Raw genomic sequence first — 24,785 nt, forward strand, 5'->3', positions numbered from 1 at the left:
CATCCTTGGTCCCCTTTGAGCACAACTTTTTGCAAGGTTCAGAGACACACTGTGGACTGATTCTGAAGGATAAGAATAGAAGACGTCTCTGTTTACCTTCGGTACTCCAGTCCCTCTGGTCTATCTTAGCTCGCCTGGAAGAAATGCCGCCAAGTACAGCCTGTAGCAGTCTGATTTCTCTTCCTTTTTATGAACGAGCTTTTAGAGATTTGTTTGCATTAGAATTCAAGAAGGATGCTTCTCTGAATAGTATATACCATCTTTGCTGTGTTCATCAGAATGCTGGGCGAGTTCTATGTACTCACAGTTAGAAGTATCTTACATAACACAGTCTTTAAAAAAATAGGCTTATTTCACCAATAAAAAAACTAAAGCTCAGAGACTCAGTAACTTGTCCAGGATTACAAGGCAAATAAGAAATGGCAAAGTTCTGCTTCAAACCCAGATCCTGCCAACTCCCAAGCTCTTTTCCACTATACGTTCATTCCCTCACCTGAAAGCTGTACGAGAGGCTAACCTGGGAGTGAGAGGAGCAGGGCAGGGCCCCGTACGTGTGTTCATCTCAGATCAGGAAGTTTATTCTCTGAGAATAAACAGGTAGGTTGTAGGTCTCTTAATTTCTGTTGAACCTGAGTTATACTCCTCCATAAAACAAAACATTATAAGACTTCTAGAATTCCTTGCAGTCTTAAAAGTCTTAATTTTTTTCAAAAAAAATTCTGTGACTTCTAGCTTTCCCATTTTATACACAGGGTAGCTCAGGCTAAGAGAAGTTTGATGCTTTACCCAAGTTCACGCAGCTGGTTCATGAGAGCAAGAGACTAGAACCTGGTTCTGCATTTCTCAAGCTGTTGTTCCAAGTAACTTCTGCATACCACCAGGCTCAGTGTTTTCATATGCAGCTCAGTGGTCTCAGCAGCTTGCTTTGTAATGATTATCCCTTCCACACACTCCAAGTAGTACAGAGTCTGGACCATGTGAAACTCGTTACCACTTACTAGTAGTTTGACCTCTTCTCCCTCCCTTTTGCTCCCCAGTAATCCAGTGAGGTAGCAGTGTGACCCATCTCATTTAAATAATGAGAAAACAGGAGCAGAGGCCTGGCAGAGCAGGGGCCAGATGACTTCTGATGCCCACTTCGGAGCTCTGCTCATCATTTCATGGTGCTATTCTCACTGGTGCACGGGGCTTCCGGGCTGCCCCCTTTGTAGTACTTTTAGCGTAAGCCCCCTAGCAGTAAGCCAGGGGGTGGTGTATATAAGCATTGTGTATTCGCATATCTGTATCTTCTGTATTATGCTTTTATATCATTTACAATAACCAGGGAAGCCAGGGGCTTTCTGTTTTACAAAGGCGTAGTTGGGCATTAAGAAGTCAAAGGACTCGCTTGTGACCCTCCTCTCTGGGACTAGGACTCACTGTGCTTCTGATTCTGTCTAGTGCACTGTTCAGCTTGCTGTAAGGACACTAACACGGTTCTGGCCTCAGCAGTGGCACAGTCTTGTGAGAAGAAAACTCTTGTGATGAGAGGCAGAAGACTTAGATTCTTGGATTGGTCTTGCCTCTAAGGACTTCTGTGCACTTGAGCAAGTCACTTCTCTTCTCTGAGTGATCTGTAACATGAAGGGGTTGGGTCACATAATCCATAAGAGCTGTTCTTTTAGATTCCAAGATGATTCCCGCAGAAGATTGTCCACATAAAAGGATTACCTTTTAGAAATAATGCCTTTTCTAGTTCTCCGTAGAACATACCCTTATGACGGGGGCTGAGACCAGGGAGATAGGCAGGTCAGGTCTTCCTGCACATCTTAGGGGTCAGGGTGCTCATACACAGTGGGCTCATGCACTTGTTTTTCCGCACATCTGGGCACAAGGCTAAAAGTCTCTTCTATTTGGGGAACAGGTGTTTTTTCTAGAAAACGATGACCAGCACAGTTGCCTGAGTGATCCTGCAGATCATAGCCGATTGACTGAGCACGTTGCCAAGGCTTTTTGCCTTGCTCTCTGTCCCCACCTTAAGCTTCTGAAGGAAGATGGAATGACTAAACTAGGACTACGTGTGACACTTGACTCAGACCAGGTAAGAAGAGTCTTAGGAGGTAGCCTTGGAAGCTGGGCTTGAGCAGCTTTTTTGGCATGTGAGTGTTCCTGCATCAACCTAGAGAACTTAGTTCTCTGGGTCTTCTGGCCTTCCCTGTGTTAGTCATGTACCCAGATGTGCTGGTTGGTGAGACTCTCTGAACTGTTTGAACCTTGGCTTCCTCACCTGAATGTCTTCCCAGGACTGTTTTGAGTGTGGGGTAAGGAGGGGAAGTGTTTGAGGACCTGCCACCCCTGTGTGAAGGGCTTCAGTGCTCTTCTTTGAGACTCCCCAGTTCCACCCTTCAGGAATCATTCTGTTGCCCTGAGCCAGCAGGTCCCAAGCTGTCCCGTCTGCTGTTTTCTTAATCCAGCTGCAGCAGGCTTCTTCTGACGGGCCTCTGCACCTCTCAGTCCTTAAGGTTTTTCTTGTCAGCATTTCAGTGCTAGTCCGTGGATGAGGACTTGATCTATTTCCCCACTAGTTTTCCTGTCAGCTTGGGTCTCCTGTGGCCAGGCTTCCCTTCCTGTCTTAATATTTTTGTAAGCTGTTGTAGTAACAGTCCCCCCCGCCCCGCTCCAATCCTTGTCCCAGTGTCTCTCTCCTGTGGCCTTGTGGTCTGATCTCTATTTTTTTGGATTTTGGATCCCTGTGACATGTCCCACTGCTCATGCTTTAATGCAGAGTTGTGTCACTATCAGGGAAAATATGAAAGGTTATGATTGGACTCCACCTCCTGCCTAGTCATCAGTCAACGTATTTATTTTCTGATTAAGCTCTTGACCAATGCAGTACTAATAAGCATATCAGGGTAATACAAATGAGGTCTCCTGGTCCTTTCTCGAATGATACTGATAACCTGGTTAGAGAATTGCCTTACATAAAACAATTAAATAACAAGCATTTTTCTGCTAAATGTGTGAGCCTCTTGAGGGCAGGGGCCCTGTTACATTCACCTTTGAATCCATGTGTGTGTAGGTGCTCAGAAAATGGCTTGTGGATGGATGGATGGATGGATGGATGGAAGAACAGATGTTCAGTTCCTGCTGTTAGGGAGTTGTACCAAGTATATTTCTCATCTTATTTTCCACAACCAAAGGTTTAGGTATTGTTTCTGACGTTCCATACCTCTCTGTGCTGCCCCTCACCCCCCACCGTTTCCTGGGAAACTAAGGCCTTAACAGGTTAAGTGTCTTAGCCTAGGTCTCACAGCTACCAAGTGCCAGAGTCAGGATGAATACATGACAGGATGATAATAAATGACAGTTCAGGGAAGAGAAGGAGAACCTTGTGTTCACGGCTATGTGTCTAACCCGTGGCCAAGGACATTTCCTTTCCAGCTCAGCCTCCTTGGCCCTCTCTGTCCAGTAACCTGTCGTCCCCTTCTCTGTGCCGTAGGTTGGCTATCAAGCAGGGAGCAATGGCCAGCCCCTTCCCTCGCAGTACATGAACGATCTGGACAGCGCTTTGGTGCCAGTGATCCATGGAGGGGCCTGCCAGCTCAGTGAGGGCCCCATCGTCATGGAACTCATCTTTTATATTCTGGAAAACATCGCATAGACAGAGAGGACTTCATTGTTTTTCCGTTCAGACCTGTTGCAACAGCAGTCATACCCAAATCATTTGCACTTTAGAACTGGAAGATTAAGCTTTTGTTAACACTATTAAATGGGGGGTGGGTGGGAGTGGGGGTTTGGGGGCAGGGGTGGGAAAGGGTGGTCGGGGGGACAGATGTTCCATAATTCTGAGTCTTCTATGCATTGTCCACCAAGAAGATCTGGGCAGCTTCTGTTACTGCGCAAGTTATGCTATCCTTGCCGCTAATCCCCTTCCCTTACTGTTAAGACAAAAATCCCGCTCCTCTCTTTTAAGATTTACTTATGGTCTTGTGCTCAGAAATGCTCAAATGGGTACAACCATCACCAAGGATGGGGTTGGGAGGGCAGAGGGAAAATAAAAAAAGAAGCATTGGTCTTGCACTCTTTGTACAGAATTGATATAAAAAAGAATTCCACACTGATTTTGTCCTACTTACATCACAGTGACTTCAAGTAGAATTCACACTTAGTTTTTTGCATTTTATCAGATTATTCACTGAAGTGAATCAGAGACCCAGTGGATTACCTCTTCTGTCCAAGGAATGGCATCTCAGTGTAAATGAGGTCACGTGGATAGCAGAGCTGAATTCAGGATTGCTCAGGATCTGCCCGAGTGAATGGCAGGTATCGAATTGGGCCTTTCTGAGAAAACTGACAGAATACACTCAAGGCATTTTTAGTCCTACGCTAGAGTTATTTAAAGAATATTTTATTGAGAATAATTTAAACTTCCAGGAAAATCGCAAATACAAAAATACCCGTGTATGCTTTACCTAGATTCACCTGTTCACATACTAACATTCTGCGTCATTTGCTTTAGCTTTCTCTCTCTCCATAAAAAAATTAAGGCATTTGAGAGTAAGTTGCATATACTCCTAAATAATGTTTAGTTGCTAGAAATTAACTGCAACTTCAGTCAATTTAATAGGATCCTTGAACCTAGCCTCTGTCCAGTTATGTCCGGCAGAGAATTTTCCCTCCAGGAAAGCTCCCAGCCTAGGATCAGACTCAGTGAGTAGCTGCCCTGACTCACCTTTATGTCATCAGTATTTTTGGTGAGTATAGGTTCCCCACCCTGTTTTTTAATAGAAAATGTCATCTTGTGCTTTCTCGTAATTTGAATCCGTTTGTGCATTCTTCACATTATTTAGCAGTTATACTTGGTCATCTGTAAGCAAAAGCCCTTCCTTCTTTCCTGTTCATTCAGTTTTTACTGTGGACTTATGGGTGACTCTTTGAGTAGCTCTAATTTGTTACGTTGGTGCTCAGATGGTCTCAGCTTTAGCCAGAGCCCCTTCAGGCTAGCTCCTGCGTCCTTGTGATACGCTCGTACCATTTTCTTTTTGAACACTTCCTTTTCTGGCCTAAGAACATGTTCCCAGCTCATCTTGTTTACCCTGCTCAGCTTTCCAATCAGCCATGGTTTCTTTTAGTGGGAGTGGTATTAGAAACCAGGATTTGGTTTACCCTTGATATATGTAGTTTATGTAATCATTTTCTCTTTTGTTAAAAATTTCTTTTAGTCAGGGACCAAACGGATTTCACAACTCAGTTTGAAAAATACTGGTCTAGGGCAACTCCCGTTTCACTGCCATCTTCTCAAAGCCACGACCAAGCAGGAGTCAGTCCATCTGCACTAAAAGCATAGCTCCGAGAGTCCCCAAGAATCGCTAGAAGTTAATGCAGGCCTCTGGGACAGTGAGAGCTCCCCAGTGGCTAACGTTGGGCTTAGCACTTGGCAATCACAGGCTGTGGAACTACAACAGAGCAGCGGTTTTCCAAACGGAGGCCCAAAGACCTGGCCTTGTACGTGTGCTTAGCTAAGTTTATCCCTCTTCGGGGTGGGGGAGGGGGATCCACATTCTACAGTCTCTCTCCCTATAGGCTTTGTTGATGGTAGAGACCTGTGATTGTGACCTTTCTCACAGATTCAGAACTTCTAAGGGAAGAAAAAGTAGATGCCCACAGTACACCAACTTGTAAGCACTGAGCGCCGGAACCACCACCCACCAAACCGGACAGAACCTGGAAACACTTAACGGGGGCATGTATTTTGGGTATAACATCCAGTATGGTCTACGTGTATCTTAGAAGTTTAGAGCTTCTACAGGAGGTGGTTCGATTTTCCTGTGAGTTTATCTTCATGCTTAGTACATTTTGCAATTTTATCTGTGTTTTCTGGATCAGTGCAAGCTTTTGAATTCTACTAAGGACAGGCTCTGGCCGTGCATAGTCAAGTCCGTTCTCAACTGTATAAAAGAGCCTTTGTTTAGTAAAATCATCTTTTGAAGTTGAACATAAAGTAACCAAAGCTGGTTTACTTTTTTCCCTTGTTTTATCTGTTTCTATATATTGTATATTGTAAGAATGATAGAAGTGGAGGGCTGAAACCTCACATTTCTAAATAAGTGAAATATTTCTAGAATATAAACTTAGAAGATTGAGACATAGAGATCCTTATAAAGAAGAAAATAATTGCCATCCTGGTAACTTACTAAATTAAAAAAAAAAAAGATTGAATTCTTACCAAATGTTAGGCAATGTGTGTTCTCCATGTATTTTTATCGACACTTTCTGAGCGCCTACTAGTTTCCAGGGCTACAGAAATATGGGATTTTGCCCTAAGTTCCCATCTAGTATCTTCCCTCATCCACTGTGGTTCCTGAATGCTGGTGGGCCCAAAATTTCCAGATGAATTAACTTCTAGCATAATTAGTCCCTAGGGAATAATTTAGGATTCTAATGTGTTTCAGTCATCAGGCAATCTGCTGAACATTGTTTCTATAATATGTTTGTGGTAGTGGTTTCTATTTTAATGTAATGAGATTTTTTTAGGGAGTGAATACGTGGCCAGAAGGGCTGAGGAGTGGAGCAGGAATGATAATGTCCATTTTAGAGTTTGGGAAGGTGAGACCCTAAGAGGGAAGTATCTGTGATGGAGCTGGACCAGGTGCAAGCTTGCTGGCTCTACCAGTTTCGGCCCCACAGTTTCATCCTAAAAGGAGCTATCTTAAGGAACAAGATCTTTTTGGAGCTACCCATAAATATTTAGGAAACGTGCTCAGGAACTTGGAAGTAACAGTGCAGGTTTCACAAGTAACAATGAGGGTTTCACAATCGTGCTATAAGAAAGGAAAATGATGTTAAAGTCACAAAATATTTTGCCCTTTTAATATAAATTTCTTTAAAAAAAACGTTTTTTCCCGTATTTTATTCAGTTGACAAATTCTGAAGTAATTCTGAAATGTAAAGTTATTTGGGTTGTAAGCTGTTCCCAACTGCCCATGAGTCACAGATCTTTGCTGTCTGGTTGCTGCATTAGGACAAATCTTAGGACAAGGAGGCTGGGCAGGCTCCTCCCACTAGCCATGACCCCTGTATGCCTTGGCACAACAAAGGCCTTTTAAGAATCTCAGTTTCCAAGTCCAGTGGGTGGCTTTGTCTTGCCTTTCTCAGCCTGGAGGTTCTGTTTTCCAAAAGCAAAGGGTAATAAAACAGACTGAAGTTGAACAAGTTGTGAAGGGAAATCTTTGAGGCACAGAAAACTATTAGATTGGAATAGGGCATTTCCAGCAGAGGTCTGAGTTTAAAAACTCCTAAGTCTGGTTGGAACCTCTGAGGATCATCGCAGATGTCTATCCGGCCCTTAGTAAGCATGGGGTGGGGTGCAAACACTTTAGGGCAGGAACCCTCCTGACCACCCTTTTTGCTCTAGGCCGCCTTATAAAGACTAATAACAAACCCTCCTTTTCATTCTAGATTACTGCTTGTTTGACACACAGATATGACTGCAATTAAGTTTTAGCTCTCACATCTGTGGAAATTTTGGTAGTTCACTGATAGATAAGACTTAAAGGCCTGACAACTTTTAGAAAAGAAGTCATTTGTCATTCCTGTTCTGTTACCCATGAACAGCTCTGCTCTTAAGGGCAGGAAGCACGGTCCAGCCCTATCCTGGAAAGACACAAAAAAGCTCAATCCCTGAGCTGTGCTTATGCCGTACTATAGTGACCAGTAAGCTGAATGTATTTGCTTCACTCGTAGCCTTTAAAAAATCTTAAGGAATGCTTTGTTGAACCTAATTGCTTCAAAGAAAAAAAAATGTTAAAGTTTATTTCTAAGAAATGTAGAATATTGCAGTTTTGAATATTAAATCTAAATCTGTTATAACTACAAATCCCTCCATTGTCTCCATCCATTCAGAAAAATCCAGAGGAGAATTTCTTGGGAAGGAACTAAGGGATTTCTCTAGGTGATCAGCAGAAGACATAAGGCTTCCGCTTGCCCCTTCTCAAAAGAGGAAACCACTGCAGCAGCTTCTGTCACAATTAACAAATGTTATCGCCACTCTGGCTTTTAAAAGGGACAGGGAACAGTGCTTTTATTTAGGACTTTGATAGTTACTCTGCATCTAGAGTGTAAAACCCCTATAATGAATTAGATCTAGTTTTTCAAATAAAAACGGCTACATAAAATTATATATATATATATTTTTTTTTCTTCCAGTTAACAGTCGTTTAGTCTTAGGTGCATGGACCAAACCCAGATACAACCTTGCCCTTACTTCCCAGCACACATTCCTGAATGTCATCTCCCTCCTCCACTGAGCTTTGGGAAGCAGGGAGGCTAGTGCAGCAGCAGTCAGGACCCAAGGCACAGGCACAGCTGGGGTAAACGGGAGTTGTATGGGATAGGCTGCCACTGTCCCGGTGGAGTCACGGAACCCTGCCCCCACCCTAAGTGTGTGGGGGGGTTCCGATCACCCTCAAGTTCTCCCATCCCTTAGTTATTAGATCTTTTAAAGGCACATCCAGAAATGTTGCAACTGGGGGCTGGGGTAAGCTACACACAGTTGCTACACAAGGGTTAAGGGGCTGGAAGACTCCATGACACAGAGCAATGAGGCTATCTTTGCCTCCGCCCAGCGGGAGAGGGAGGCAGAGGAAGGGGGAGGGGACTCCTGTAATCCAGCCTGCTTTGGTGGAGGCCCAGAGAGGGGCCAGCAACAGGGAAGACCAGGGCTGTGCGGTCAGTAACGCACATACTTCACAGATCTTTGGTGCTCGTGTAGCAGCATCTTCCTTATGTACCAGGGCTTCCGTAGCCAGCAAAGCTGGGAAGAGTATGCTCCTGCACACAGTCGCTGGCCTGTTTCCTCTCCCGATACCGACCGTCTCCTGCACGAGGGCACAAAGCATATGTGGTAGGTCTAAACCGCAGTGAATACGCAAAGAGAGTTTAGAAAAGATTTCCTGCAGACAGACTTGGGATCTCCAGTTCTCTTGATCAGAAACTCAGCCTGAGCCCTACCCAAGTTTTGCCTCTTGCTTGTCCATACAGATGAGAAAATCCTAGGTTTTCTCCCCAGAGAGAAAGGGAATACTGGAAGAATCTCTGAAGGCAGAGCTTGAAGGACCCAGGCAGCTGCCCACCTTACCTTACAGGCCCCTGGGCTCCAGGACCAGCCAGTTTTCAGTGACCATCTGTACATCCTGGCCACTCAGAGGCTCCCGCAGCCTCACCTTCACCTCCAGCTTGCCCCCAGTGGGCTTCCTTCCATCCAGGACCTGTGAAGACCACAGAGAGAGATGGTAACTAAGATAGGGCAGGGGCCGGGAAGAGACAGCTTCCTGGCTGAGGCTGGGCAAGGAAGGAGCTCACCTGTCCTGCAGTGTCAACACAGGAGTCCATTTCATGACAACCCTGCACTCCTGCTTTTTTGGTGGTTTTAGGTTAAGTCTTACAAGTAACATGTAAATCCAAATAAGGGTCAGTGCCTTGAAGTGGAGATGAGAAACCCAGAGCTCTGCCCTCTCGGCTTCCCCACAGCAACTCCTGGAAAAAACGCTCTGGCTTCAAGCTACAGCCTGAAAACCACTAAGCCCAAGCCCATACTTCACAGACGGGCAGAAAGTGAATGGTAAGGTTATACAGCCACTGTGGGGTGAGGCTAGGACTAGAACCCAGGCCAAGAGTTTCTTTCCACGCACTACACTGCTTCCCTCCTCCTGCAGCAGCTGGAGCCTGGGCAGCTGGAGCGCAAAGCAGTGGCCTGCCTGCAGTGGGGCCAATACAGAGCAGGCCCTGCGTAAGAACATCTCCCCCAAGACAGGAAGTGGGGGCAGGCACACGTAGGAGAAGCCCCAGCCTACAAAAGCATCCGCAAGGATCTGGGCCAAGGCCTGCCAGGGGCACGATACATGTGCTCATGGAACACCCTTCTCACTGGACCTTAGTTTCCTCACCTGTCCGAGCTCTCAGAGTCCGCGCCTATGAAATTCAATGAGTTCACAGAGGTTTAAGGACCTGATCTGGAGCCAGTTCCTGGACACAGACTAGCTGCATTCTGCGGGGCGGCAGGGGGGCCGTGCCAATCTGAAACTGCCTTTACGCCCAGAGCTTCGTCATGCTGCTAGACAACTGCCCCAACCGCAACTCTGTCCCCACAAAACCTAGGAATTCATATATGCTGAGTTGACAGGAACGATTAGACCCCTCAAAAGCCCTCTAATCCACCTGGGAACTTAGGTGACTCAGAGTGTTGTGGAAAGTATCATTGCTTCCCGTCCAGTGATGCCATGGCATTTTCTCAGACCCTGTCAATCTCCATTTGTGGAATGGGGATAGCACCTAGTCTACAGCACATTCCTGGATGTCTTATGATGAAGGGCACCAAAAACCTACAATAGGGACTGATGCTCAATGAATGTCAGTTCTTACTTGCCGAGCCCTCTGGTTTGCTCACCCTACCTCCACAATCTCTCTGATTTCACACTCATTCTCCAGCCGCTCCAGCTTCAGGTGGGCTGTGCCAACCAGCTTGTCGCTTCTGAAGAAGGATCTGGCGAACCAAGAATCAGCAGAGTGTCGGACCGGGAAGAGTAGGGAAAGTAGAAATGAGCCAGCTAGGCCCACTGCAGGAAAACAGCAGCAGCAGGGGCAGCAACCGAAGCTACTCCTTCCGCCCAGCCCACCTTGGCAGTGTAACTGACCAGGAACTCACCCTTTGTGGAAGATTTCAAACTTGATTCCTTTGCTTTGGATCACCCGCCTGAAGCCCCGGTGGTTTCGGTTGATGTTTAGTTTGAAGAGCTGATCAAATTCTGCAAGAATGGGAGAAGACAAGAAGTGGCTCGGGCTCCCAAGGATCTCCTGAGGAAGTGGAAACCGAGGCTCACAGCTGGCCTCCCCTACCTCTCTGCCTGCAATTTAGAGTGACTGCCACCCGAGGGTGGTAGAGCTAGGTCCTGGCCTTGGAAGTTCACACAATTTTTGTACTCTTACTAGACACAGATTCTACCAAAAAGGGAAGAATTTGGATTCAAGTCCCATTTCCACCACCTCCTTGCTGTGGGGCCCTAGGCAAGTAACTCTACTTCTCTGAGCCTCCATTTCCCCAGGTGCCTTCCTCCCAAGCTGAGTAAACCAACTAAGATAACAGACCTGAAAGCACTCTAAAAACAAAAGTGCTGCACACGTATCAGAGCGAATAGAAGAAAGTGGTCCTCACCTGGAGAGTTTGTGTTCTTCACCACAGCTGTTTTGCTTTTTTGAGCCTGGTCCTAAAGCAGTAAGATGGGAGAAGTCAGGACAGCTTGAAAAAAGAGCTCTACAGTACGAAGAGTCTCACTGCTACGGGAAATGACTGCCCCCTGTAAGGAATGCACCCAAAGGTCTTCAAACCTTCCCAGTAGCCAGACCTCCCAGGGAATGCAGAGAAATTGAGCACAGGGTCCTGGAATGGAATATGGGGTTCAGGGGAACCCTACCTCTACCTGAACCTCACCGAGTTAGGGTAGTGGAACTCAAATCGCACAAAAGCATCCAAGTCATCAGGAGTCACCCCTGTGAAGGAGAAAGGGGATCCAGGGTCAGGAGGAGGAACCAGGAGCCCAGTGCTTGATAAGGAGGGAGAGCCAGTGCCTCTCTCTTGGCCAGGGGTGAAGTGTCTGGGCAAGAGCCTGGAGGAGACGAGGCCCTAGGGCTACCTGAAGGGGCTGGGAGGTTCATTCCCCGGACAATGATCAGATGCATTTCTGTGCTGTTGAGTTCTGAGAAGATCCTATAGCAAAGAAGCAAGGAGAAAGAACAAAGTGAAGGAGAGTGGTAGGAAAAGGTCCCCTCTTCGGTGCTTATTTGCCTGCCTGCCTCGCTAGGAGGTGGTCAGGAGTGTAGGCCCAGGGAAGCAGAGCTTGTCCGGGCAGAGTGGTAGAGCTGGTACACAGACCTCAGCCCTACGTGACCCCCAGTCCAGAGTTCCTTCCATAGCCACCACAGCTGAGCTTTTCCCAGGCAGGCAACCATAGCCCATTCCTCCCTAACCCCAGTGCCAACAGCAGGGCTAAGCCTAGGAAGCCTCACTAAAAGGGCCTAAGTTGCCAGTCTCCATCCCTATTCCTGCATGGAGCCACTGTTTCCCTTAGGCTTTGGCACCTCACAGTCTGGAATGTCTTCAACTCAAAGTGATGGCTGGGAGGGTCAAGGCCCTGGGCCTGAGCCAGCTGCAGGATCTCAAGCTGCTTCTTACGGTCCTGAGCGAGATTCTCAAACCTGATGGGGATGGGTGGGCACATGAGCATGGCAGGGCTTGTTTTCTCCTGCCCACCCAGTAAGCCCCAGCCCCAGGCCTGGCACTTACCTGGTAGTCTCAGCCACATTGCCCTGATGCATGAACTGCTTGGAGAACAGCAGACACTTCTGAAAATAAGGACCCAGACTGACTCCAGAGCCCAAAGCAGGACTGTTTAGGTTGGCATTTGAGACCTGACTTCTGAAAGCTCTGACCTTCTTCTGTAGCCTCACCCCTCCTTCCCCCAACACATACTCCAAGGCCACTGTTCCCAAGTTCCATCACACTTTTCTGCCTAGGTTTTTGCTGTTTTCTTTCCTGAAGACAGCCATTCCCCCAAAATTCACTTATCAAACTCCTGTTCTTCCCTCAAACCCTAACAGAAACATCAGAAGCAGACTTAAAGGCAGCAATTCAGACAGATACACACACACACACACACACAAACACACACACGTCCGTCTCCCTTTGCACTTCTGTCTTCCTCCTGTCTTCAAAGGACTTTCCCCATGGTCACAAACGGTAAGCAGAAGAGCCAGATCTTGAATCCAGGCCTTTCTCTGAAGGGGCTGTGGACATAGAGAGGGGAGACAGACAAGCAGTCCACTGACCTCATGTTGCTCCAGAAGCATTTTTTGTAGCTGGGCGTACACCTCCTCTGCCTTCTGGGAGAGTCGCAGGTCCTCATGGTGAATGAGGATGAAGTCACCCTCCTCATCCGTCAAGGGTGAAGGCACCTGCCCAGGTCACAAGGCCCCTCAGGGGCCCCAAGAGTCAGATTATTCCTCTACTGAGCCTAACAAATGCAGAATCCAAACTAAATGTTTCTCCGGGGTCTGCTAACCTCCAGTGATGGGAACCCACTGCCTCCCATTCTATCCCAGGCTGCCGCAATGCTCTGCTTTCCACTAGCCTTGCCCTATCTTGTCATCTCTGACCACAGGCAGCCCACCTGGCCTTCCCTGGCCTCTCTCGGGGCCATGGGGTAGACTGGCATAAGGAACAAGCTCTTTCCCAGCTGTCACCATATCCCGGCTGCCTCCTGCCCCCACCAAGCAGCTGCTTCATTCCCAGCCCTGTCAAGCCTGCCAATGCCGCCTCTGCCTGAGAAGTCCTGCTGCTCAGCGAGGTGAGACTCACCTTGGAGAGGTCCACATGTCGGCCAGCTCGTACCTGCGTGATCTGAGCCTCAAGGCATTTGGCCACCCGCAAGTGGGCTTTGGCCTGCTCCAGGTCTTGGCCACGCTTGGCCTGCAGGGCTGCCCGCTGGTACTGCAGTTTCCGTGCCTCTAGCAATGCCAGCTGCTCCCGCACTGAAGGACGAGGGACAACGGTTAGAGCCAGGCCTGTCCCTCACTAGAGCTTTCACTCCTCCATCCCTCTTCCCCCCAACTCACCAGAGGGACTCAGTGACTCCTTAGAACTTGAGGCCTTGGATTCAGGCAGGGCCCGGAACGAAGGTACCACAGGCTTTGCTGGCTTCTTGGCCACTGGGGCCTGGGCTGGGGGCTCATCCTGCAGGTGCCCACGAAGCTGTCACAGGGGACCTGTTCCCCACCCGGGCTATGGCAGCTCCCAGACCTGGGCTCTCTTCCTAATGATGCACTAACTTGCTGTGTAACCTGAAATGAATGGCTTCCCTTCACGGGCCCTGGAGAATCTCAGAGCTGGAAGCAGCCTCAAAACCTTCCCAGTAGGAAACAGCAGGGTAATGGGCACTGAACCTGGGCCCTGGAGTTAAGACACTGGTTTGAATCTAGCTCTGCTAACTCCTAGCTGGGTGTACTTGGCCAAGTTTTCTCAGTAAAAAAGAAAGCATACCTACCTCACTGGGCTTGTTAGTAAGGACAACAACAGGGTCTGGGTTTACCCCACATCTGCTACTTTCCCCCCCACCAACCCCTGGAGTCTCAGGCCCTCTGCCAAACCTCATCCTCATTTTCCTCTGCCGGGGCTGTATCCTCCACGGAAGCCAGTTTCTGGGCAGCTGCTAAAGTAGCTGCCACTGCATCCTCCTCAGTGCCCACGGTGGGTTCCAGGCCAGGAATGGGGGGGAATCCTGCGGAAGAAAGAGACAGCTGGCAGAGGGTAGGGTAGCCCTGGGGAGGCACTAGGCTGCTGTGGGCCTTGGCTGCGTCTTCCTGGCCATGGCTGGGCCGGATGGCTCCCACAGAGCAGAGGCAGATACACAAGAAAACATTTCCCCCTCCCCCTATCTTGCTCAGAGACCTCCTCATAGAGCCCCTAGGCCAAGCCCCACTCACCTGGAGGAACAGGCAACTCAGCAAAGTCAACTCTCCGTCCTGCCCGGTGGGCTCGAATGGCATCTTGATATTGCTGCAAGGGGAGGGAGGGACTTAGGGTGGGTAGCAGTCTGCAGGTTCCACACAGGGAGAAGACTGAAAGCAGCCCCAAAAGGAAAAAGAGCCCCTGAGGCAGCAGGAAGTCCAGAAAGAGAGACAGACAGATGGAGACTCAAAGGCCAAGGGTAGCTGCAGCGACAGAGAGCAGCCGCCCAGGGAGACAGGCTGGCACAGGCGAGGGGCTGTACAGCTGTGGGCCCACCTTGGCAATGCGCTCGTGCATCCTCGCCTTGCGCTCATCCCCACTGCCCCGCGCCTGCGTGCCTGCCTCACGGTACTTGTTCAGTCTCTGCTGCAGGGCACCCAGCACCGTCTGTGGCTCAGCAGGGACCACTTAAAGGAGAAAAGAAATGGCATCAGCTCTGCTGCCTCCCCCCAGGCCCCCACTACACCATCCCACCCTACCTGGGGCTGCTGGAGTGTCAGAGGCCATCACTGGCTGTACCCGCTCCACTGCTGGGGGTACAACCGAGGGTGCTGTGAGAGCCTTGGAAGCATGTGGAAGGGGCTTCAGATCTGGGGACCCAGAGGAGAGCTGTTAGGCAGAGGTGCCTGGCCAGTCCCAGCCCTGAAACTTCCCAATCCCAGCCTGAGCAGGCCCCACCCCACTGTCCCCATACTGACCCTCTGGTGCTGGGGGCATGGCACTCAGGTCCACAGGCTGCCCCTTCTCCAGGGCCTCCAGGACCGCACCAAATCTCTGAGTAGGAAAAGCAGGTGTGAGCATAAAGCCAGGGAACACCTACACTGAAAAAACCCCTCAGAGCAGTCTCATTCACACTCAGTCTACATGCATGACCTTGAGCTGATCACTGCCCCCATCTGTGAAATAAGGGCTTGGACACAGGGCTTCTGAGTCAAGACATCATACCTTCCCAATCCTCATGAGCTCTCGGGCACGGTCGAGATCTCCAGCCCGCTTGGCATTCAGGGCAGCCAATTTGTATTCTCTCTGTCGAGCCAACAAGAGGGCCTGTGGGTCTGGGTCTGAATCAGGTGGGGCAGAAATGCCAGGGCTGCCTAAGAGGCTTGTCTCCGGCTGAGAGGGCTTGTCTATTAAGAAACAAAAAGCCCGCAGAAGGCGCATAAGGGTTAAGGAAGAAGGTGCACACTTTGGGTTCCCGTGCCTACAAGTCTTTGGCCTGAGGACCTTTCTGGGTAGGTGCAACTGACGACAACGGACAGCGAGGCAGGACGGGGAGGCAGGCCATGGGTTCTGACTTTGGAGACTAGGACAGGACTTGGAATGTCTCCAGATACCTGGCTCCATGGTGAAGGGAGCTGGGGCATCTGCCTCAGGGCTCCTGTCGGTTGTTTCCCGGGGGGCCGGCTGTCTCTTGCCCAAGGCCACTGGCGGTGGAATCTCATCCTCGCTGATCTTCCTGCCTTTCCTCACAGCAGCCAGCTGCGCCTCCAGAGTCTGAGGGAGAGAACCAGAAGCCCAGCCAGCCATCTCAGCCTGAACCCTGCTTGAAGACAGGGCTGGAATCCTTCACCTTCACAAGGCTAGTGGGGAAGCCGCCCCTCTTGCTGCTTTACCCACTGCCTTCAGCCCTGCTCCTCCCAGCCCTGCTCTCTGGCTAGGCCCAACCCACCTTCAGGCCACGCTCACAGCGCCTGGCTTTGGCTGCTTCACCTGCCTCCTTGGCACTGGCTGCAGCCTCCCGGTAGTTGTGGATCCGATCCTCCAGTAGAGCCTGCAGCCCCTGAGGCCCTCCAGCCTGTAGATACTTCAGTTCAGGGCATGGCCACTCCAGGGCCAGCTAGGCCCTTGCTGCTCCCTCCCTGCAAGGAAGCTGCCCCAGAAAATGGAGCTTTTGGATTCAAGGAGAAGGAAGAGCCTAAAAGCCTCAAGGTGGGAGGCAAAGACTCACTGGAGAGGCCAGAGGCCATGTCAGAGAAAAACACAGAGGCCTAGACAGCCAGGAAATGGCTGTAGGGGGTGGTCTGGGAGAACAGAGAGGCCTTTGAGGCTGTCCAGCCACCAAGCAGTTTCCCATGCTCTGACTCTGCTTGGGGCAGCTGCTGGAGGAGGACCCTGGAAAGGGTGACTGCAGCCTTTCTACGCAAGCCGTGCCACATGCATGCTACACACAGACATGAAGGGGCAGTGGAGGCACACAGGGTCCCTCCAGAACCTACCTGAGCTGCTGGGACTGAAGCTGTTAGTAGAGCTGTCTGCCCTGGAGCTTCAATGCTTTCCTGTTCCTTCTCCTCTTCAGAGCCACCTGGGCTAGCTGTCTTATCACCATCCAAGGGCCCAGCCTCCTCATCTGCACCCAGGACCTCCTGCAGCTCAGTCTGGGGGGAGACGAGTCTCAGGAGCTTGGGAACCTCAGGGCCATACCCATGATAGCATCTGAGAATAAAGGACCCTCTCCCCCAGCAGTATTTCCCAGCATCAGTCACTGTGCCTATCCCTGTGTCCTCTTTACCAAAACACTCCTTTATTCTGACGAAGGAGAGCCTTCAAAACAGTGAAGACTCCAAATCTGAAAATCCCTGAATGCATAGCTCAGACCAGACATCAAAAGAGACTAGTCTCACACTGTAGTTAGGGAAATGGACCCCAGAAGGGCAAGACACTCACTCAACCTCGGAACACACAAAGAGACAAACCCCAAGGCCTCCTCCATAGGCTTGATCACAGAGCCCTCAGACACCAGCGTAGCAGACGCACCAGCAAGTCTGCATCCTCCTCCAGCCCTTCCTCCTCCTCTTCCTCCTCCACATCCCGCATACAGTCGGCAGCCAACTTCTCGATGTGGGCCATAGGCAGGGGGGCTGAGGGAAGAGGGTCACAGAGGTTTAGGCAATTAGAAAAGGTCCATGAGGAGGATCTTCAATCCACTGTGCCAGCAAGACACACCCACGTAGAAATCCTCCTTCCCTTCCACAGCCCAAGTCCCACCTGGAAAATTCCTGCTCTTCCTTTATGACCCAGCTCAAAAGACCCTCAGCTGGGAAAGCTTCCTGGGAATGCTCCCTTCTTGGCATTTTTGTTGTCATAGTTATTCACAGACACGTCCATTCATTCCCCCAACCACTTGTTTTGCATATGTAAAGATTTTTTAACATCCACTGAAGCTTCACAATAATTTTGCAAGACAGATAATATCAGACCCTTTTTATAGGAGCGAACTAATAATAATAATACCAATGTTAATTTTCCTCACATTGCAATCCTAGTAAGTGGGAGAGCCAAGATTCAAACCCAGGCTCATCTAACTCCAAAGCAGGTTTGGACTGAAGAGAGAAGGGCCATGGGTCTCCCAGACCAGTGATGCCCTTCCCAGGTCCTCCCATTGTCCACATCTTAGGGGCACATGGGATGGGGGATGGTTCTCGCTCAAAGAAAGGTTTAGACCCTCAGACCCTCCCAGGCTTCAGGTCTCTGTCCTCTTCCAGGCTGGGGAGGGAGATTCCACTAGTCATTCAACACAATTTCTATACACTTATGTGCTCAATGCAGTCTGTGCTGAGCTCTTCCTCTACACTGGGCTCTGGCTAGTGCGAAGACGGAGACATGAGTCAGTGTGAGAATCAGACTGCTGACTGTCCATAATGGGGAGAGGCACAGTCAGAGAAGGAATGAGCTTCCTATCACACAGGTGTATGAGCAAGGCCAGACAGCCTCTTGGGGGGAGGGCTGCAGAAGGATGGATATCAGAAGGACCAGGTGATCTAACTGGCTCCTCCCAGCTAGGAGGAGAGAACCCACTCTACCACCTGCCTGAACCCTTCTGGTCCCAGCAATGAGCCAGTCCAGCGCCGCAAACTCACCCTGCCCCTTGGGTGTTGGCTTCCTGCCTGTGGCCCCTGCTTCTCCAGTGAGGGCCAGCAGTTCAGCCTCCAGGTCTCCGTCATCTTCAGTCTCCTCCATCCCCAGCAGCATGTCCTCAGGGCTGAACTCCACAAAGAGCCCCAGCTGAGAGCAGAGAACGGTTCTTAGGAACCACACAATGAGGACCAGTCCCAGAGCCAGTCTTTGGCGGTCAGTGGGTCCTTCATTACATATGAGGCCGAATGTGCAGACAGGGAAACTACGGCAACATTAGTCTTTGGGACGATTATCTCCCTAGGGACTGCGAAGACCCCAGTAAGACTACATTGCCATTATTATTACTCACGGCATAAGAGCACCAGCTGTCAGGCACTATACTCCGTATTCTATGTGATTATCTTCGTTAATTCTCACAATCCTGAGACGTAGGTCCTATTTTTTTTTTTTTTTTAATTGTGGTAAAACACATGTAACAGGGGCATCTGGCTGGCTCAGTTGGAAGAGTTTGTGACTCTTGATCTTGGGGCCGTGAGTCTGAGCCCCACACTGGGTGTAGAAATTACTTAAAAATAAACAAACTTTAAAACAAAGCAAAACAAGGGGTGCCTGGGTGGCTCAGTTGGTTAAGCGTCTCCCTTTGGCTCAGGTCATGGACTCAGGTCACAATCTCAGAGTCCTGGGATGGAGCCCTGCATCATTAGGCTCCCTGCTCAGTGGGGAGTCTTCTTCTCCTTCTCCCTCTGCAAACCCCCCTCCCCCGCTTGTGTGTGTGCACACTCTTTCTCTCAAATGAATAAGTAAAATCTTTAAAAAAACCAAAACATATGTAACATAAAAATTATCACCTTAGCCATTTTTTTAAAAGTAAGGTCTATGTCCAATACGGGACTCAGGACCCTACGATCAAGAGTTGCATGCCCTACTGACTGAGCCGGCCAGGCACCCCTCGCCTCAGCCATTTTGTAAGTGTATAGCTCAGTGGCATTAAGTACTTTCACACTGTTGTACTACCACCGCCACCATCCACCCACAGCACTCTTTCCATCATCTTCAACAACTCCCCTTTCGCCTCTCCCATACCCCATCAACAACCATTCTACTTTCTGTCTCTTAACTACTCTAAGAAAAGGTAGCCCTATTTTTATCTCCACGCTCAGGGGAAACTGAAGCAGCCATGTAAGTGCCAGAGCTAGAATTTAAAGGCCTTGTGATTTCAGGCTATGCTCTTTATCCCACAACCTCCTTTACCCACCTCTTTTTAAAATAAATAAATAAATAAACTTATTTATTTATTTATTTATTTATTTATTTCCCACCTCTTTTAAAATAAAAATGGACTAAGAAGTTTCAGAACTTGGGCCCAGAAGAAGTAAACGGAGCAGATTACAGGACAGACCTCTCAGTCTCCCACCTGGGCCACAGCCCTGTGTCCCTAAGCAGTAAAACTCTTCCAGTGACCACAGTTCTGAAGCCCTGGCATCCTTGGCTGGCAAGCAAAATAAGCAAAATCATGGCCCTAAATGAGAAACCCATGACAGTGATGACACCCCATCAGAACAGCCCAAATTTGGTGGCTCCTTAGCCCTCCAGATCACTCATATGGAGATGGCCATGGCAGCAGGATGCCTGGGTTGAAATACAGCAGAGTTCAGGCCTCATCTCCCACATGTGGGTGGCAGGGGGTAGTCAGAGGGTCTCTAACAGCTCTGCCAACTCCAGGAGGAACTGTTCAAAGTCTCTGGACTAATGGGGAAAACAAAAAGGCGACCCAGTTTGCCCAAACTGTCTAGAGAGCCCCCCTCGGACTGGCCCGGGAGTGAAGGAGGCTATATCCATACCTGCTTTGCAGCTGCCACACCCTGGCCACTGGCCTGAGGGCCTTTCCGAGGTCTTGGCCCTGGCATCTTCACGGTGGTACCTGTATGATGGGGAGGGAAGAGACTCAGACTGGAGCAGCCTACAAAGTCCCACCCCCCAATAGTGCTACCTGAGCTAGGGTGTGGTTAGTAAACTGCCAAACCAGAGAAAAAAGGCAAACTTTAACAACGAAGGATGAAATACTGTCGTTGGAATCATAGCACTGGAGCAAACAATATAGGAGATGGAAGGGATGGGGCGCACCTGTTAATGGGTTTAAGTGGACAGTGGGGACACACAATAAGAACTTACTGAACTGAGTGACCAATTTGGATTAAACGCAAGAGGCTGGGGGAGGGGCATAAGAAGGCAGATTCAGGGATCAGGTGGGTGCAAGGCTGGATAGGATTCAGAAAGGCTCTAAAGCTGTGTTGTCAAACATGGCAGCCATGTTGCAATTTAACTTTAAATTAAAATTTAAAATCCAGTTCCTCAACTAGTGTCTACCACTGGCCAGATGAACATTTTCATCACCACACGAAGTTCTGTTGGACTGTTCTGCTCCAGGGAAATCTGAGTCAGCATTCTGATTCAGATATCTCACAACCTTTCACAGGACCCACTACTGAAAGACCCTGGGCCAGGCACTGCAAGAGCAGGAATGAATCTGACATGGTCTCAGCCCTCAGAGAGCATTTACACGGTGGACGCAGCCTCGGCAATAGACAAAACCCACACAGGGCTGCTCCAGGGGCCCTGGATCCCCAGGAGCCGCCACTTGTCCAGCACAGAGAGAAAAGACTTCATGGAGAACGTGATGCTTGTGCTGAGTCATGAACAAGTTGGGGGTAAGGAAGGGATATGGAATTCCAGAGGGAACAACCTGACAATGGTTCCCAGGTGAGAAACAGTTTGATCTGCTCAAGCTAAAGACCTGGGATTACTGTGAGACAAGAACTAGTACAAGCGAAGCTGAAAATCTGTACAGGGGGCAAAACGGAAAATCCTTTAAGCCTAAAGGACTGTGGGCATGGTCCTGAGGGCAGTGGACGTGACGGGACCAGGTCGGCGATTCAGAAACCTCCCTCCGGCTGCAAAGGGGAAGAGGTTGGAGAGTGGAGGCTGGAAGCCTTCTCGGTACCGAGCATCTCGCAACGGTCCCTGCGAAAGTGGCGAACGGAGGGGAGCGCGGGGGTGGCGTCGGGGATGAAGAGAAGCGGATGGATTCCACACTGAGAGGGTAAACTCAACAGGGCTCCGAGGTTAACTGGATGTGGGCGCACGGGAGGGGGCGCTCACGGTGACTCCAGCCGTCAGAGTTCGCTGACTTAGGTGAAGGGCCGGCCGTCACCTGAGCCGGGGGCTCGGAATGAGCGGACTCGGGGAAGAGACGAGGTCAGACAGGCCGAGTCTGCGGCTCCGGGGCATCGGGCTGGGAGCGTCGGTGCTGGGCCCGGACTCGGGAGAGAAGACGACAGCGGAGGGCGCAGGGGAGACGAAGCCGAGGGACCCCACTCCCGCGCGGCAGGACGCGCCGCCCTGCCCTGCCCCAGCGCCTCCATCTCCCCCGCAGCCCTGTATCTGCCCTCGCCGGGGGGTGGGTACGCTGCATACCTCACGCGGGATCCGAAACCAGCCTGGGCCTGATCCCGCCCGGCACCGCCCAGGGCTCCCGCCGCCCCCGGGCGGCGGCGGCAGCGGCGGCAGCGGCGGTGACAGGAAGCGACCCTGCGGGAGACTGCTCGCGCCCTAACACGTGACTCCACGGCCCGTAAGTCGCCCACTACGCATGCGCAAGATGAGGTGGGCGTGACGTTCCAACAGGTGACTCGAAGGGTGAGGTTTTCAGCGCGCAGGCGCCTTCGAGCAGGTAACGCGGCGCTCGCTAGGGCGGTTTTGGGGTGTGCCGCTGCTTGCGCAAATGCAGTAGGTGCGTCCCCTGCATCTGCATTTACAACTTCCCCGGGCCTGGCGTAGGCTCCGCCCTAGAGGAGGGCCTTCCCTGCTTGCCACCTTCGTTGGGATTTTCTTTGTAATTGAGTCTGGAGAAATGAGAACGGGGCTCGCCGTTTCTTAATCATTCAGCAACTGAATGTACCTTTTCTAGTCAGAAGCCTGGTTGAATACCTAAGACAGGCAATGTTCATAGCACCTCTTCGTGAAGTCACTTCAGACAATTTAACACGAAGACATAACTCCACTACCCAGCAGGACGATGAAATGGCGGGTGGAGGGGCGACGTAGAGAATCTTCACCTAAAACAAACCCAGCAACGCACTCCTGCCTAATCCTAAACTTCTAAATTATTATTTTGCGGTTTGTAGGTAGCGGTTTCAAAAATCTTCCAGTTTTCTTGGACAAAGGCCTTTTCCATCTTACTGCTTTTGGGTCATTTTCCAAAGAGGTCGTCTTTACCATTTAAAATTCAAGTTTCGCTCTTTTTCTCATTAAAAAATTTTATTTTATGAAATGGTTAATATATACAGAGAGATCTACAATATCTCATATTTGCTTGAATGCAAGCTCCACAAAGTCAGACGTTTCTGTTCTCCAAGTTATCTCGGTGTCTTGAGCATTGCACGGCACGTGGTAGGTACTGAATATAGTTGATTTTTTGTGTGAAGGAACGCAAATATATGGGTTATCTACCACAAATTTAAGAAAAAACAGTACAATAACAGTTGAAGCCACCTGTACACCTGTCATGTTGCAACCCTTTCCCAAAGAGATACCTAACTCCCCTGAAGTTGGTGTTTTATTTTCTACTATGTATGTATAGATTTAAGCAATCTGTAGCTTTTTTTGCGGGCTTTAACATTGTATCATTGGTATCACTACATATATTCTTTTTCTACTCTGTTTCTAAACTTCATTCACATCCATACTATAGCTATTTTTACTATAGCTATTTTCCACTTGTCTGTGGTATTTCAAAGTATGAAAATAATTCACTTTCCCAATGGCTTGCCAATTTTACAGTGCTATGAACATTCTTGTACACAACTCCTCGGGCCCAATGTGTTTCTCTAGGGTATATACCTAGGAGTGAGATTGCTGGCTCATAGGTTTTCTGCATTTTCCAGATTAAATATCAGATCATCTCCAAAGGAGTTTCGGTTTATATTCCCCTCGGGGGCATCTGGGTTCCAGTTGTTCCCTATGGTCTTAGAAAGGTTTTGTAATACATGTGAAAGGGTTTTGACTTGCAGGCCTCATTTACTATGTTTCCATTTTGTTGGTCATTTCATGTGTCTTATTCTGTGGATGACTTATTCACTCATTTTTCCTTTTTATTGTATAATTCTTTACTCTGTTATCGATCCTCTATTATATGCAGTTATAAATATATGTGCATATATATACTTTTTTCTGAATTATTTGAGAACTATTTGCAGATGTTCTATTTCACTCATAATTATTTCAACAAGGACATTCTCCTATATAACCACAACAACTTACCACTCACAAAGTTTAGCATTTACATAAAACTTACACGTTTATAATTGTTTGTATCTCTAAGTCGATGACCTAGTCAAGTTTCACACGGTGCATTTAGCTATTTAGGTCTCGTTTCTCTATTCTCCTTTAATTTAGAATAGTTCCTCCATGGTTTTTTGGTCTTTTGTGATACTGATATTTTTGAAGAGAAACAGTTGCTTTGCATAATTTCTTCCCCCTTAATTTTGATTTATCTGATAATTTTCTTATCAGATTTAGGTCAAACATTTCTGGCAGGACTATTACACAGGTGATGTGTTTTTCTCAGTGCCTGACATAAAGAGGCTTTAGATGTCAGTTCCATTGTTGGTTGGAAATGTAAATATGAGAATTGTAGTTACACAAAAACCCTGCCAAGATTTTGACTGAAATAGATTAGTATTTAGAGATTATATCTCTTTATTAGATTTATTTCTTGGTATCTTGTGCCTTCTAAGTTTTTTGATTTAAAGATTTGTTTTTTATGATAAATAGTAACTTTTTAAAAATTATATTTTCTAGCTATTTGTTGATAGGGATTATTTATCGCTGGTATTATTCCCAGCAGTTTTTTTTTTTTTTTAAGATTTATTTATTTATTTCAGAGAGAGAGAGGGAGGGGGAGCCAGGGGCAGAGAGAGAGGGAGATAGAGTCTTAAACAGACTCCACACTAAGCAGAGCCCGACGCAGGGCTCGATCTCACGACCCTGAGATCATGACCTGAGCTGAAACCAAGAGTTGGGACACTTACCTGACTGCACCACCCAGGCTCCCCAAGCAGCAAGTCCTCTTTTATAAACTAAGTTTGTTATATTTACATTGTTCAAAAGTTAAAAGATACATGATTTATTCCTCTAAAGCCTGACCATAGCCATCTAGTTCCTTCCCAGAGGCCACCAATGTAACCAGTTTGTCACATATTCACCCACAACTATTTTATATAGATACACATAATTGTGTGCACACCATGTGGCCATTAAATAAACAGCAGGGTTAACAGAAAGAAAAGTCACAAAGAGAGCCTATTGTAGGAAGGATGGTTTGGTTTTTTTAATC

At 48.7% G+C, this 24,785-nt stretch overlaps 2 protein-coding genes and 1 pseudogene across 5 annotated transcripts in view; 2 read left to right on the forward strand and 1 right to left on the reverse strand.

Moving 5' to 3' along the window:
- Positions 1–3,763, forward strand: part of ZFYVE9 (zinc finger FYVE-type containing 9) — a 118,913-nt gene extending 115,150 nt beyond the window's left edge. For both annotated transcript variants that reach the window (XM_087865873.1, XM_045799543.2), the window contains 2 exons: positions 1,904–2,080; positions 3,479–3,763. In XM_087865873.1, coding sequence (XP_087721999.1) covers positions 1,904–2,080; positions 3,479–3,640 — 339 coding nt within the window. In that variant the 3' untranslated portion in view covers positions 3,641–3,763. The remainder of the gene's footprint in view (positions 1–1,903; positions 2,081–3,478) is intronic.
- A 20-nt stretch (positions 3,764–3,783) lies between these two features.
- Positions 3,784–22,003, reverse strand: CC2D1B (coiled-coil and C2 domain containing 1B). 3 transcript variants are annotated; one of them, XM_087865877.1, is made up of 25 exons: positions 21,866–22,003; positions 20,233–20,312; positions 18,394–18,538; positions 17,291–17,394; positions 16,753–16,911; positions 16,206–16,331; positions 15,871–16,030; positions 15,482–15,663; positions 15,235–15,310; positions 15,016–15,126; positions 14,813–14,943; positions 14,512–14,584; positions 14,176–14,306; positions 13,645–13,762; positions 13,388–13,560; positions 12,859–12,984; positions 12,317–12,375; positions 12,112–12,228; positions 11,667–11,740; positions 11,465–11,523; positions 11,189–11,240; positions 10,682–10,781; positions 10,429–10,519; positions 9,116–9,245; positions 3,785–8,855 (listed from the first exon to the last, which is right to left on the reverse strand). In XM_087865877.1, the coding sequence occupies exons 2-24, from the start codon at positions 20,296–20,298 to the stop codon at positions 9,117–9,119; spliced, it is 2,562 nt and encodes an 853-aa protein (XP_087722003.1). In that variant the 5' UTR covers positions 20,299–20,312; positions 21,866–22,003; the 3' UTR covers positions 3,785–8,855; position 9,116. The 3 variants fall into 3 exon arrangements, with proteins under 3 accessions (XP_087722004.1, XP_087722003.1, XP_087722002.1); XM_087865876.1 differs by having other exon boundaries at positions 13,645–13,780; XM_087865878.1 differs by lacking the exon at positions 16,206–16,331 and having other exon boundaries at positions 3,784–8,855; positions 13,645–13,780.
- LOC148109140 (uncharacterized) lies at positions 20,913–24,147 on the forward strand (annotated as a pseudogene).
- The last annotated feature ends 638 nt before the right edge of the window (positions 24,148–24,785 follow it).

Source organism: Ursus americanus, chromosome 12, assembly GCF_024610735.1.
Source record: "Ursus americanus isolate L20-20 chromosome 12, mUrsAme1.1.p, whole genome shotgun sequence".
NCBI classification, from domain to species: Eukaryota; Metazoa; Chordata; class Mammalia; order Carnivora; family Ursidae; genus Ursus; species Ursus americanus.

Bases quoted from the DNA above. Each gene is read 5' to 3' on its own strand.
- CC2D1B (XM_087865876.1), bottom strand. From the start codon at position 20,298: ATGCCAGGGCCAAGACCTCGGAAAGGCCCTCAGGCCAGTGGCCAGGGT. The intron at 14,585-14,812 runs GTGGGCCCACAG...CTCCCCTTGCAG, and splicing joins TGCACGAGCGCATTGCCAAG to CAATATCAAGATGCCATTCG. The intron at 12,229-12,316 runs GTAAGTGCCAGG...CATCCCCATCAG, and splicing joins AATGTGGCTGAGACTACCAG to GTTTGAGAATCTCGCTCAGG.